The 14,620-nt window shown below is 37.1% G+C and overlaps 1 protein-coding gene across 1 annotated transcript in view; it reads right to left on the bottom strand.

The window, feature by feature from the left end:
- Nucleotides 1-830: 830 nt before the first annotated feature.
- Nucleotides 831-14,620, bottom strand: part of LOC306881822 (apoptosis regulator Bcl-2-like) — a 52,867-nt gene continuing 39,077 nt past the window's right edge. Inside the window, exon 2 of the mRNA XM_079436128.1 lies at nt 831-4,778. Coding sequence (XP_079292254.1) covers nt 4,641-4,778 — 138 coding nt within the window. The 3' untranslated portion in view covers nt 831-4,640. The remainder of the gene's footprint in view (nt 4,779-14,620) is intronic.

Below are 14,620 nucleotides of genomic sequence, written 5' to 3'. Positions count from 1 at the left end.
TTATTCATATTTTTATTATTTACATTTGATCATTTTAATATTTTATCATATTAATACTTATATATTTTTATCTATACTGTGAATATAGTCTCTGCTAAAGGGAATAACGCACAGGTTAGTTGCATTCTCTTATTGGCATTTAATATTGATATTCCCTGCTGTCTGTGACCTTTTCAGACCTGCAACAAGCAGGTCAAATATTCTCATAGCAAAATATTACATTGAAGTTAGTCCAAATATTGATCGTTCTAACAAAAAACTTGCACATAGCTATTGGCATGTCGCTCACATCAGCATCTGGCTGTGATTTTCAATTCTTTTTCCAGTCAAAGCATGTCAAGTCTTCCATATGCATGAAGACAGAGAGAAAGGAAGAGCCAGCCAGCGCTCAGGGGACAGAGGCCGGTTCAAGCGGCATGAACTCGCATCGCTCCTCGGGGAACTGTCTCTCTCTCTCTGTCTGTCTGTCGTGCTCTCAGTCACCATTCGTTTTACCGCATCATGCTTTTCACAGATTCAGTGGTGTCTTTCTGAAGAAAAAGAAAGAGCGTGTGAGGAGAGAGATTGAGTGAGAAGTGAAAGCTGGCCTGCGGGAGTCATTTTTACACGCATGGCATTTAGTGGGACGAGGGATTGGAGATGTGACGTGCTCTGGGACGTCTTTGAAGTCGAGGGGACACGGTGAACAAATAACACCCCCAGCGTTCGTGGCCGGTGTACCGTCTGTATCTCCCATTAAACGAGTGTGACTGCGACACGCTGCCTTCTGATGTGTTTTTGAATTACCTCAGAAATCTCACAGTAAATCAGTCATTTCACGGAGGCAAAGGCGACTTAAATTCGTTTTATTGAATCTTAATTTGTTTGGCAGGAACAGAGGGACTCTAGTAGCTTATTCAAGCAGTGCCACATGGTCAAACACAACAGCACGGCGACTCTGTGTGTCCTGTGCATCGCTATCACAGAGTATAGCAGCTTCTCTCCAGTGAAATCGCTCCAGGTGTAACAACAACACAATACAGGATCATTGTATTTCGTGTCTAGTACTGTACATTGTGAAATCTGACCTTTTTCACCTTTATTTTTTAGATTGTGCTCATAAGTGTGTGCTCATGAAAGGGATGTCCCCTAAAGTTCAGTCAAGTGAATGATGCATTTGTTAATATTTTTTTTCTTCTGCTTCAACGCACTCAGATATATTAGCGCAAAGAAAAGTTAGCATATTATACATATATATAAATTTATATAAATTACATAGCTTTCCAAACATCAAACTAAAAGACATGTTCGAAAGACATACAGTATTGTCTCAAGCAAAGCTTCATTTTAACATGCCGGCTTTAGACAAATCACCTTTAGTGAAGATAAACAGTTTCATTTACATTTCATTGAATAAACATAATTTAACCATGAACTAAAATGAGACATTTAATGAGAAATCTGTTTGCATACTTCTTATAGTGTTGACGGTTTTGTTAGACAATGCAAAAATAAACCGTTTTTTTGTTTCCCAGTAAAATATCTGTAAAAAAACAAAACAACAACGACAAAAAAGCCTTCAAATTAGATACATTTATTTGAAAAGTAAAAATGGGTAAGCTAGTAATATATCTTAAATTAAGTTTCTTGTTTTAAACATATCCTTTATTAAATTTGGTTACAAAAAAATGCTATAGATGCTTATTGATAGCTTACATAGTTTTGCTTCTCCATTAAATTTAGCTTGTTGTAATTATTTTTTATTTAGAAAACAGAGAAAAAAAAAACAAAATTAAGAAAATGTTTTACACACACATGCAAAACGTTTCAGAAATTTCCTTTAAAGACCTTAATAATGTCATTTTAATCATTATTTTGACGTTAATACAATAGCAGAATGAATTTCACTGGGCTCCAGTTAGACAAAAAATAAAGTTTTGATTTGGATTTCAGAGTGACTACATGAAATGAATTATTAATATTCATGACGTCGCCACACAGGACAGGCAATTACATTATGATTGATAGATTTTCTAATCTTTACATCAAGCAGCATTGATTCAGCAAATTAGGATCATATGTACTGTATGCTCCAAATCGTTCATAAAACTTTAAAATGAAATAAACTCTAAATGATCTTCTGGAGCTGCAGTTGGACGATTGTTTAAGGTACCTAAAAATAAATAAAGCTGAAATATGAAATCTGTTTAACAAATGTTAGTGTCAGAGAGAACCGCAGCCGTAAACGAGAGACAACCAGCATCTATTTATGACACTATAGTAACCAATTAAACTGTTCGTTTTGAAAGCTAACTTGTTTAAAGCTTCAATCCTTTCAGACAGGTTTTGTTGCTGTTGACCACATACAGACATGTTTCTCTTACACGTTCTTCTGCTTTCCCGGTTATGGTTGATTTTGCAAATCTATCCATCAACCACCTGTTAAAATACTGTATGTGTATCTTAGACATTATCACATTATAAAATGAACATACATCCATAAAGTCAGATAACAAGTAACATTGACTGGTTCAGGATGTAAGAGGACACCCATTTCTCGAATGTTTCTTATCACCCCATACAGCGCCACTGTCTGTAGAGGAGATCATAGGGAACGATGCAGCATATGACCTCCGATCCTACATCAGTACGAGCAAACATTTAATAAGCGATGCCTTCTGGGAACGTTGTACGTCTCCCCCAAAGTTTAATCGTGGCTCTATGTGAACCCAAAGGCGGCCGATGCAAAAGCACCAAAGCTGATTCAATGGCTGATTCAGTTGCTCTTGTTCTTAGGTTTTGCATTTAAACCTTTCATTTCCTGCGTGGCAATCCTTGAAACATGTGGCAGGATTACATTTAAGCATGCTGTTTTGGGAACAGACATCAGGAAGATTGCACACATAACTGTAAACACCAAATCCAAGGAACACAGAATGGATTTCCATTGCAGATTTCCACTTGTTTATACAGGAACCAAACCTCAGGATCCATGAAAATGATGCTTTGGAAATTAAATAATAATAATGAAAAATCTGAACTTTTGTTAAAGAATGACCCAGTCACATCTCACCCCAATATGTGCGTTTGTGTGTGTGTGTGTGTGTGTGCAATATGTGCTTATAATTACATTACAGTAATATGAACGGTGGGGAGAAATGTGCTTTATATCTATTTCAAAAATTGTTTTTGAAAGAAGTCCCTTTTGTTCACCAAAGATGCATTCGATCAGTAATATTGTGAAATATTATTAGCATTTAAAACAACTGCTTTCTATTTTAATATTCTTCACATTTGAATTTATCCCTGTGATCAAAGCGGTATTTTCAGCATCATTACCCCAGTCTTCAGAGTCACATGATCCTTCAGAAATCATTCTAATATGCTGATTTGCTCAAGAAACATTTCTTATTTGATCAATGCTGAAACAGTTGAGCTGCTTTATATATGCATTTTTCCAGGATTCTTTGATGAATATAAAGTTTAAAAGAACACCATTTATTTGAAATAGAATTTGCTTTTGTAAAATAAAAGCCTATCAATTTGGACCAATTTAATGCATCCTTGCTGAATAAAAGTATACATTTCTTTAAAAAAACAAACATTTGAACGGTAGTGTGTATATATAATATATTAATATATCTTTCTTTTGATTTTGAGGTGAAATATAACCTTGACTTGCTCTGGACAGATTTAAGATCCACCCTACTGTATGAATGAACACTAGAGTGAACAGAAATGTAGTTGTAGTATTAAGAAGAATAAAGCGTCACCTCTTTACATACTGTACAGTTTGAGATCTTTTGATCGGCTCACATCATGCATCTGTTAAACATGTCAATAAAGTGTCTACCTTTCAAAGTCTGAAAACTACTTTCCCATTCTGTCTTTTCTGTTTACTTTCTGGCCCAAAGCACTTCAAGGAAACCCTTCTTCAGTCCTCAATAAAGCTCTTTAAGTTGCTACAAAGAGAGACTGGCACTATTCATTTTTCAACTGTTCCCTCTGCATACTGTATCTCACCCCTCTTTCATCAAAATCCAGTGGCTTGAGGGACATTGTCTTTGCATTTCTCTCTTTTCTTCCTCACAGTTCTTCAGGTTCTTTCTGACGCTACGGTACAAGAATGGCAGCACAAGAAACGTTGGGAGAGGACAGGCTACAATTAATCCTACAAAATCAACTAAGACCAACGATGGTAGTTTAGTGCAGATTGTCTCCTAAGATCAACCCGACTCTTAAAGGACATTTGGAGAGTGCTGGTGTCGTCAGAAGATACTTTTTCAATCAGCACAGACCTTCAGAACCTCCAGATGTGGCTTGTCCTTTGTATTTTTCCATCATTTTTCCATATAAGAACACCAAAACTGTCAAAAGTGTTTCACTTTGAGATCTGAACTAATTCTGCCGATGACACTGCCGCCCGTGTCTCTTTCACCTCATTATTCTTCTTCTCCTCCATCCTCTCATGATCTGTCGGCAGCGCGTACGTTTCCTGTCTTTTCTGTCTTTGTGTTTGAGGGCAGAGAAGAAAGCGTTGTAGAGAGTGGGAGAGAGGCTTTGAAGAGGAGCAGTCCTGGGACATGGATGTCTTCTGGGGAAAGGGTTCAGACGGAGAGAGCGGAGAGAGAGGGCAAGCAGCTGAAGAAGGGGAAGGGTCCTCATTTCTGAGCAAGGTAGGCTCCTATGGTCAAGCCAACGGCCCCGAGAGCAGCTAGACCGAAGACCGTTACTATCGATGACCATGAGCTGCGAAACACAGAGTCCCTCTGCCTACTGTAGAGCTCCACAAACGCCTCCTGAAGAGAGAAAGAGAGAGAGAAATGTTATGAAACATTGCATTTAACTGAACAAGGTGCTTACTAATGCATCACTGTTACTATTAATTAGACTTGTCTTCAGAAAGCATAAAGCTATAAGATATCTAACTATAAAGATTTAGCATCCACACCACCGGACGATGTCGTCTGATTATTCTAAGCGCATGCGTGTCTGCCACTTTAAACTCTCAAGCTCTTTATAGCAGGATGGATTCTGATTGGATGTCAATGTTTGTATCGTTCTGGGGGGAAAAAAAAATCGTTCTGAAAGTGATTCCAACGATACCGTTTTTCTGTGTCTTTATCGTTGTAGTTGTGGTGTGGACTTTGCTATTCTTTAATATTGAGAACGATTTTTAGAACTATATCTTTATCTTTATAGTTATTGTGCTTGGTGTGACCGGTCCTTTAGTCTAGATGGTCACACTTTAGTTTGGGGACCAAATTCTTACTATTATCTAACTATTAACTATGACTTTTGCCTCAATAAACTCTTGATTTGCTGCTTATTATTATTATTATTAAGTTAGGTAGTAGTTGAAGCTGGTTGCCGTAAAATCTTACGTTTTTTTTTACAGTGCAATGTGCTAGTAATATGCATGCTAGTTAGCGTGCTAATATTTAGTCCCTAAACTAAAGTGTTGCGGTCTTTGCACACTGAGTCGGAAATTTTCGAATTCGTTTTTTCGTATTCATCGTCGCCATTCACAGAACTTTTCGCACATTAAAAAATAAATAAGACCTCACGTTGTGTCAATCACGTTTACACACTGCCTCCGAAACTTTTGACTTTAAAAATGGCAAATTTGACAACAGTTTACCGTAATTCTTACATAGTTTAAGTGTGGCATTTGTAATACGTCCATGAACAGTTCCTCATGAATAGATCAAAAGTCATTCATTTACTAAAACTGTGAAAATAATTGTAATTAGGATTGGGATCACTCATAATGTCACAGCAATTTCTTAGGCACTTCATTTTTATTCTAGGGGTAATAATTTAATACTCGATTTTTATTTAATATAGTAAACTTAAAAGTACTTTAATTTATTCAGATTTTCTTTCATTTCTGAATGATAGCTTTCAAATGTGAAATTAATTTAATTTAATGCATGCAGCATCTTTTATGTCAAATTCTTACATTTAATTAAATTCAACTAGAATAATAATTACAAATAATAAATTGAAATCGCCAAAAAATACTATGAAATTATTGTTTTGAAAATAACATTTTGATTATTGAAATACTAAATTATTTGAAAAAATAATAAATAATTTATATATAAAACTAAAGCCAACATTTAGTTCAAATCTCGTCTCGTTAAAGTGTCATACAAGTCTACAGATAACAATAACTATAGTAAAATGTATATTCCACTCAAATGTTTTGCAAATTTGCAACATTCTGCGGCTTGATACAGAGTTTATGTTGTATGTAAAGCCATAAGGAAGCATGTTTAAAGTGTGTATTACACCTGCCGCCCCCTAGTGGTAAGAATGTGTTTGCAGCCAATAGGGATGGACAAAAAAACACGCTCAATTCAAGAGCTCTGGATGAATGAGCACAGCCATTCAGAGTCTCATATACATCCTAAATCAAACTGCCATATACCAACAATATATGTGAAATATAAGCACATACTGTCATTTCACCGAAAAAAATAAATAAACCAATATTTAGGAAACATATCTACATGTTTCAGTGATTCCCTCACATACATTAGTCTGTAGTCTCAGAAGGTGTAGTGCCTTTAAAACTGGACAGAGAGGATGTCCGCTAATATAACTGTGGGCAACCAGACGGACAGAGGAAGGGGCAACCAGGATCGCTGTGTTTAACCGGATGTCCGAACCTGACCTGGGGAGAGTTCCTCCGGTAGTTCCTCTCCAGAAGATAAAACTCAGCTTGTTGGAGAGAATTACTACATAAATACCTCATATGTTATGTAATTATTCTAAAAGTAGCAGACAAAGGATCATAAGTGCATGTGCATAAGTGATTCGGATCTTATACCTAAAAATGTTCAGGATGCTCTTTTCCAATACAGAGAAAACCTTTAATCATTAAAAATGACAAAAGAGCATGATAATAGTGCCTTGGAGTCCAAACAATTCATGCCAAATCATGCCCTAATAAATCTCATTTATGCACAATCATTACAGGGCTTCACACATGACACGCAGAAGAAAATAGTGGTGAAATAATACAATGTATAATCAACGGTTTAACTAAAACAGTAGTAATGAATTAATAAGTGGCCATGATATCTTGTTTTATTTCCCCACACGTCTAGAATTCTAGATACGCCATGTCAAACCGAATACAACACAGTTAGTCACACCATATTTAAATGAGATTATTTGTGTATAATGTTGGTCTGTTCTTCACACAAAGCCTTACGGTATTTTTTTTTACAGCTTTACAGTACAGTAAGATTTACAATATAGATGTTTTTATGATACTTTGGTGCTTTTGTGTCATTTTTGGAGCTGTTTTTATGATACTTTGGTGCTTTTGTGTCATTTTTGGAGCTGGAGAGTCCCTGCCTCATTAACTTTTTATTCTGGTCTCATTCTGCTAAACTTCTCCTTTTGTAAGAAAGAAAGAAAAGCAGAAACTGCTACATTTGGAACAGGGGTTCATTTTGGGGTGGACTGTCCCTTTAAACTGATATACAGGAAGTATTTCCTTTTATTCTGAAGCCTGGGTGCAGTCCAAAACAGCAGAAAACTATTTCCTCTCATCCTCCCTTCATGCAGACTGTGAGAGACACAGCACAGCTGAGAATAAAACCCTGACGTCCTCACATTTAAACTGCTCGAGCGAGCTTCCCGGGTGGATAACATTTGTGTATCTCTATTAACCTCTGGGTATTTTTTTTTAAAAACCGCAAGGGAAAATCAGTTCTTATTTAACAGTCATGCAAGCCAGGCCATTTTTGTGTAGTCCTCCCACTGTGCACTCCCCTGATGAAAGCACCACACATTTCAGGTATTAATTAGTAAACACTGCATGCCACCCACCGCGTGAATAGTGCTTTACGAGCAGAGAGGGTTTGACAACACAAGCCGCCCTCGTTAAACTTCACACTGAAAACAATGCCAAGCAAGTCATGGCAGACAAAGTTCGAGGAGTTTGCCCTTTTATACGTTCGCCCACACATACATTCCAGTGTAAAACCTCCTATTATACAATATACCCACAAACGATGGAAAGTCCCTTTGAGAGAATAGGAGGAAACGTTTGGAGAACTAAAACTTAAACAAGAGAGAACTTTTTTTTTTCAGCTTTCCCAAATGGTGCAGACAGTTCAATGTTAAAAGGCCATAAAATCCTGGAGGCTTGTTTTCATGTGACAGCAGAGTTTAAGAGCTCTAGAAGCGCTCAGGAGTCACATGAGCGAAAATACAAGCAGGAGCTATGAAAGGCCACACTTCACCGATCCATAGAAATCTAAAGGCATAACTAAAGAAAAAGCTACATTTCTGAGAAGTTCTTCCTAAACTAGACTTCAGACTAACCTGAAGCAGATGGAATTTACATGTCAGTGTTATTATTTTTAAATAAAATGAATTAAAAACAAAAAAATATATACAAAAAAAATAAATTATAATTTAGTAAATTAAATAAAGCTAAAATAAAATTTAAATATTAGATGAAAACCTTAAAAACAACTCAAATGAAACTGATATTGAAGTACTAAAATTACTAAAACTGAAATAAATTAATACAAAATCACATCAAATTACTAAAACAAAATTTTAAATGACAAACTGAAAATAAAATTAAAGCTCATTCAAAATATTAATAAACACTATAGATGATACTAAAATAATACCGCTACATATGATTGAACAGCATACTAATATACTACTCTATTTCTGAAAAATACAATTGTTGGCAACCAGCTGAAATTTAAGTACTAAAATTACTGAAACGGGAATAAAAATACTGCTAAATAGACATATAAAAACAAAAATGAATACAAAAGCACAAAAAAATTACTAAACCTAAATTTTAAATGATTGAAACTGAAATATAAAAATAAAATCTCATTCAAAATATGAATAAACACAATAATGGTATATCGATAATACTAAAATAACACTGCTGCATATATTTTAAGAGCATACTAATACACTATTCTATTTCTGCTGTTAAGTGCATCCTGTGCTGTTCTGTATTGTACTGTGTCCCATAATGCCATGTGCTTGATTCAACCTCTTATTTCCAATATATGACAAATCAATGCATCAAATGCAATCAAATTTTTTACATCTTTCACTCAATTAAGATTGCATTAAACGCGTGTGTGTGTGTGTGCATGCATGTGTGTGTGTGTGTGTGTGCGTGTGTGTGTACACAGGGACGGACCAGGAGCAACGGGAGAATTCCCGGTGGCCTGGCAGCCAATTTGGCTCGCTGCCCTACATATTTTTGTTGTTGTTGTTTTCGTTGCCTGCCGAATGTACTAAAGTGATTATTTCTGAATTCGCCATTCCAATAATATTAAATAAAAAAAAAAAACGAATTAAAATAATAAATCATGAATCGGTTAGTCTTGACTGGCATCTGCGAGACTCGAGAATGGACTGGGAGCGACCAGGTGGAGCGGAGAGGTGCTGAGTTCAGGACTTCAGGTGCTGACACTTTTATTTACATCTGTAAATAGACTATTGTAGTTTTGTTGTGTAAGGATTACAGAATCTCAGACACTTTGAACTTCTGAGATGGACAACACACACACAGTGCATTAACATACAGACATCTGTCTCCACATCCCACTGAGAGAAAGTGCGGGAAAATGCCTCCCTCGCATATGCATAAACTCCTTTTCATCCCTTCCTTCCCATCACCCATCCTTCACTCACTCAGCTCACTCAGAAGGGTCAATAGCAGAAATTTAATGTTCTGCATTAATGCAAGTGTTATTTACAGTCATGTTTGGTATCATTTGAATTGTCTCAGAGCGACTGGTACAATGGTCTCATTCTTATAAGAAGTAAACTAAAAGGTAATACAGATCCTGAGAGTTCAGAGATATTTTGCATACTATAGAGGGTGGGTCAGTTCTCAGTGGTTTTCATGCAAATTACCTTCTGTCCCAAAAAGGTGCTAACTCGGCTTGATCAAAGCAAATCCAAATTGTTAGTTCCTGTCTCGAGTTTGGGGAATGTTTATTCTGGTCTGAAGTACTTAAAGAGAATGTGGCAAAAGGATCGGGGCGATTCTGTAACCAGACGCCCGTAGTGTGGTATGTCTCAATGCTCACACGATGTATTACTATAAAGTCAGGTATGCATTCTTTACTCATAGATTTATCTTTGAGAATTCGATGTTTTGTATTGATATGATTTGATCTCTTTGAATTGCTGTGGAATTGAGATAATACATACAGTATTTACCTGACTGATAATAAATTGTTACATTTGACCTTATTCTGTTTTACTCTGTAATTATTGACTCTAGTAGATTACGTTGCATCCTTGTTAAAGACATGAGCAACCGAATGAACGAGTAAATATAAAGTCAAGAGTTAACTAGAATAATCAAATATCAGAATAATAAATTAGAAATGGACAAGCAATCAATTTGTATTTCAAGTTAAATACGAGGTCATAAAGAAATGGAGTCAGATTAAATGATAAAATGGAGTCAGATTAAAGTTTAATTTAAATTGAAGAACTTTGCACATTTGGAAAGACCGAGCACGCAGGAAACCTTCATCCACCACCGGAAATCTTCTTTGGGCCGGATGCGTGGAGCCTTACAAAGTGGTGACCAGCCTCCGTGATCTCGCAACAGACGAGCAACGTCTTTCCAGCGCGAATTTCGCTTTGATTCTCACTGATGGAGAATATTGAGGTTTGAGCTTCTCCTTCCCTGTCTGCAACTGCTGCGGTAAGTTCCTTCATTTTACTTTTGTGTTGAGGGAAAGCTTTTTGCATCTCACATATAGACACATTTTTAGAACGGGTCGGAATACCCTGTTTAGAAACGGAGCCGAAAAAATCCGGTGGGCAAAAGAATTAGCTGGAAAACGTGGCTTTTCTGCGCATATAAAAATATCTTTCTTCATTAAGTGGTAAAGGAAACATTAGCCGAAAATGAGCGCACAATAGCGAGTATCAAAGAAATCGAGAAAGTGCGTTCGGATGAATTGCAAAAGCTTAGACCACAGGTCGAAGCGTTTACCTACGAACAAAAGGGGTGGGCTAGACAGCGCGAAGAAATGGCGACAACAATTGATCAAATTCAAAGAAAACTTCAAACCGGCAGTAATTACATATCAGCTCTTGAACATTGCTGCGATAAATCAGGTTTTCCAGTGGCTGCAGTTAAACGGGCAGCACTGGAAGAAACCTTTGAGCTATAGGTTGAAAATGAGAGTGATAATGATGATGCCGCGTTAAGATGCAGGCCACAGAGAGAAACTCGTAGCCGAGCTCTTGTGAGCCTGTGGCCTGAAGCGCTGATAGACCTGAGAGGAAATTAAACAAGGAAGCAATGAGCCGTTTGAAACATACGCTGTGTGTAGTTTTGTTGACAAATAATTTCTAATTATTGATTCATTACCTGATCAATAAATTGTAGACGTTTGATTGTATTCTGATCGGCTCTGAGATTTGTTTTTCCCAAGTAGATTGTCGGATTCGTATATTTCCACAAGTTTGCGTCAGAGATTAGTGACGACTAATAACCGATACCTGGATTCAAGTGTGCTTGGATGAGGGATGAGTAAGTTTCTGTCTAGAATCAGCAGATGCTGTTTTGATCAGCCTAGATCTGAATGCGTCGATGACCTCTGTTCTAATTTAATGTTACTTTAGATAAGTTTACGTGGAAGAAGCCACGAGCTTGGCCAAAACAAAGCCATTTTGATAAAGGTAAAGTTGATCGACTAATGTCTTTAAATGGTGGTCAAAAAAGAAAACTATACTAAAGTAAACGATTGAATTAAGTTCCTGAGGGGCATCCAAGTGGGCTAAGTATTCTCAGATATTTAGCCAAATACCTCTGTTTTGGGTCATCGGAACTGACGAGATTGTGCCGGAGACCTAGTGAGGAACTCGAAGCGATATAGTTTCCTGATCTAAGCGGGTAAAATATAATCAGAGTTTGACAGAATAATCAAATATTCGAACACAGCAGACAGCCGTATGGTGAAGACAGCAGGTTCACTTTCTAAATGTAAAGACCAATTGTTTACATGTAACAAGTCATCCTCATGTAAAACTCTTTGTGAGGTAACTGCATTGCTGATGCAAGGCCTCCAGATGTTGACTTCACTTGCTAGTGGGCTAGCAGCTTAATAGTGATGACTTTAATATGTAAACATCCCAGTTTCAATGATCTTGTTTGAATTTTCAAATTTGTAATTGTGCTAAACACAATGTGCACATGTTACACACATTATAGTTGTTTGTGCTACTACATGTGCACATAGGCTAGTTGAGTTTATTCTTTATGAAACACATGACTGCTTCACTGTAAGTGTACGAAACACTTAGGTTTAAGGTTGTAGATGCTACATACATGCTAGACCGTGTCTCTTGTGTGAAATTAGAATAACTGTAATACTGGAATTGCATTGCAATCTAAGTTGCATGTGTGTGTCTATGTTGAATTTGTTTGTCTCTTGAGTGGAACACTGCTATTCTCCATATAGCTGCAGTTAAACCAGATACAAGAGCATAGAATTGCCATGTGGCCACAGAGTGATTTCACAATTGTCTTAATGAAAATGATCAGCAAGACTAAATGAAATAAAATTTTAGTCCTTTGAAACATAAAAACAGTGATTGTGCATTGCATCAGCTCTGACCTGCCTTTCCACATTTAAATGAATTAACACGTGAATTCTATTTGTGACAACTTAGATCTTGTTGCAGATTGATATGCTATGCTACCCAGTGCCAAAAGGGAGGAGTTGGGTTTTCATTTTAATAGTGTGGCACAAGCGAATGCAAACCAATTCACTCGTCGCTGGGTAGCACCAACCAAAATTTTAATCTGATCAGAAGGACTGATTAAGATTAATATTCCACAGTTAAATGTAGCCACATAACACCACCCAATCTTCTAAATTTTCTAGAAAAATGCTAAAAGGGAGGTGAAAAATACTCAAAATTAACTGTGGTTCTCTCAGTATTTGGTTCTGTTTCAGGTTGACCACTGCAATTCCTTGAAAGTGAGATACCAGGAAGGCACCTGATGCCAGCTGCATCAAGCCAGGACAGCGGAATTGTTAAATTAACTGTGGTTCTCTCAGTATTTGGTTCTGTTTCAGGTTGACCACTGCAATTCCTTGAAAGTGAGATACCAGGAAGGCACCTGATGCCAGCTGCATCAAGCCAGGACGGCGGAATTGTTAGAAATAACCTGAAATTGCAGGAGATGGGTGCAATAACACTTCAAGAGGCCAGTCACATCTCACAATAGCACACTACCACACAAATATCTACATGGCCTTTCCGGATTAGCACCGGAACTAAATTTTTGCAACACAGATTGTTATAGATTAGACTTCACCCATCTCCCAGACAAGAGCACAGAACACAAACCTCCACCATCGCATCATCACCTCATCTAGACTGTCCAGTCTGAACACTGCACACCACAGAAAACAATGATGGCTTAGATTCCAAATGTGGTACCCCACTAAAGATCTATTGTCCATCTTCACACTGACAGAAACACATAGATTCTCACACATAGGACTTAGTTAATCCCATGATGGCAGTCTCAGAAAGACACACATAATAGTTATGATTTACAACCATCTGCCAACTCATGGAAAACATAATACATCTGCATGGCTGCTGTCACAAATCGATGATGTATAATTCTGAATGCAGAGTCAAATCTGACATGAAAATTCAAAAGTTTTAAACTTTCTGATTGTTATTGGGATGTTTTGACAAACCAGAGGGCCCGCTGGTTTCCCAACACATCACTAATAACAGAAATATTATCAAAATGATTAAATATGAAGTGTTGGCACTTCTGTTCATTAACTACAAAATTTACAACTTGACTATGCCATCGAATGTGACGTAGCTTGTATAACACACACATACACATACACATACATACACACACACATATACACACACACACACACACACACACACACACACACACAATTACAAAGGATCCAGGATCTCCATTCTCGTACCTAAGCACACTTTAGATCACTACCTTGAAATCTTAGGTGACTTTGCATTGGAGAATTATATGTATGTCTACACCTTTGTAATTGGGATTGAATATTTATTATTATTGTCATATGTTTTAATGATGCATACCATTTTTATAAACATGTAAGGTACACTGACTTTTTGCTACTTTTCATATAAGCCACTCAGACCAAGCATTCTGTAATTCCACTACCATTAAAAATCCATCAGAGCGGTAGTGAGGATTTGGCTGTTTTAAAATGAGACCTCAAATGACACCAGAGACCCAATGTACCATTCGCACTTGTTGACATGATATTATGTTTTTGCCTTGTTATATGTTCTTGTGCCAAATCTCACAGCTTTCTACATCGAGTTCATCATTGGTCAATCGTTGAGCCATTAAGATGCTGTTTAAGTGTCTCACACAAAGCAGTATGTAACCAGCGAGAACCCTTCACCTAGTGAAATCTGCCCAGAAATCTGCACAATTGAAGGTGACGAGATTCAACAAAAGAGGCAAGGAAGTCCTAGGGAGGTGTCACTAGAGACAGAGATTTCTCCATGATGGAACGACTCAAGAAATAAAAGGATGCACACGTGTTGTTCTCAACCAGACAGGTGAAACCTTGAACCCGTT

This window comes from Barbus barbus (genome assembly GCF_936440315.1).
Source record: "Barbus barbus genome assembly, chromosome: 15".
Classification (NCBI taxonomy): Eukaryota; Metazoa; Chordata; class Actinopteri; order Cypriniformes; family Cyprinidae; genus Barbus; species Barbus barbus.
This window is presented reverse-complemented; position numbering and strand designations above follow the sequence as displayed.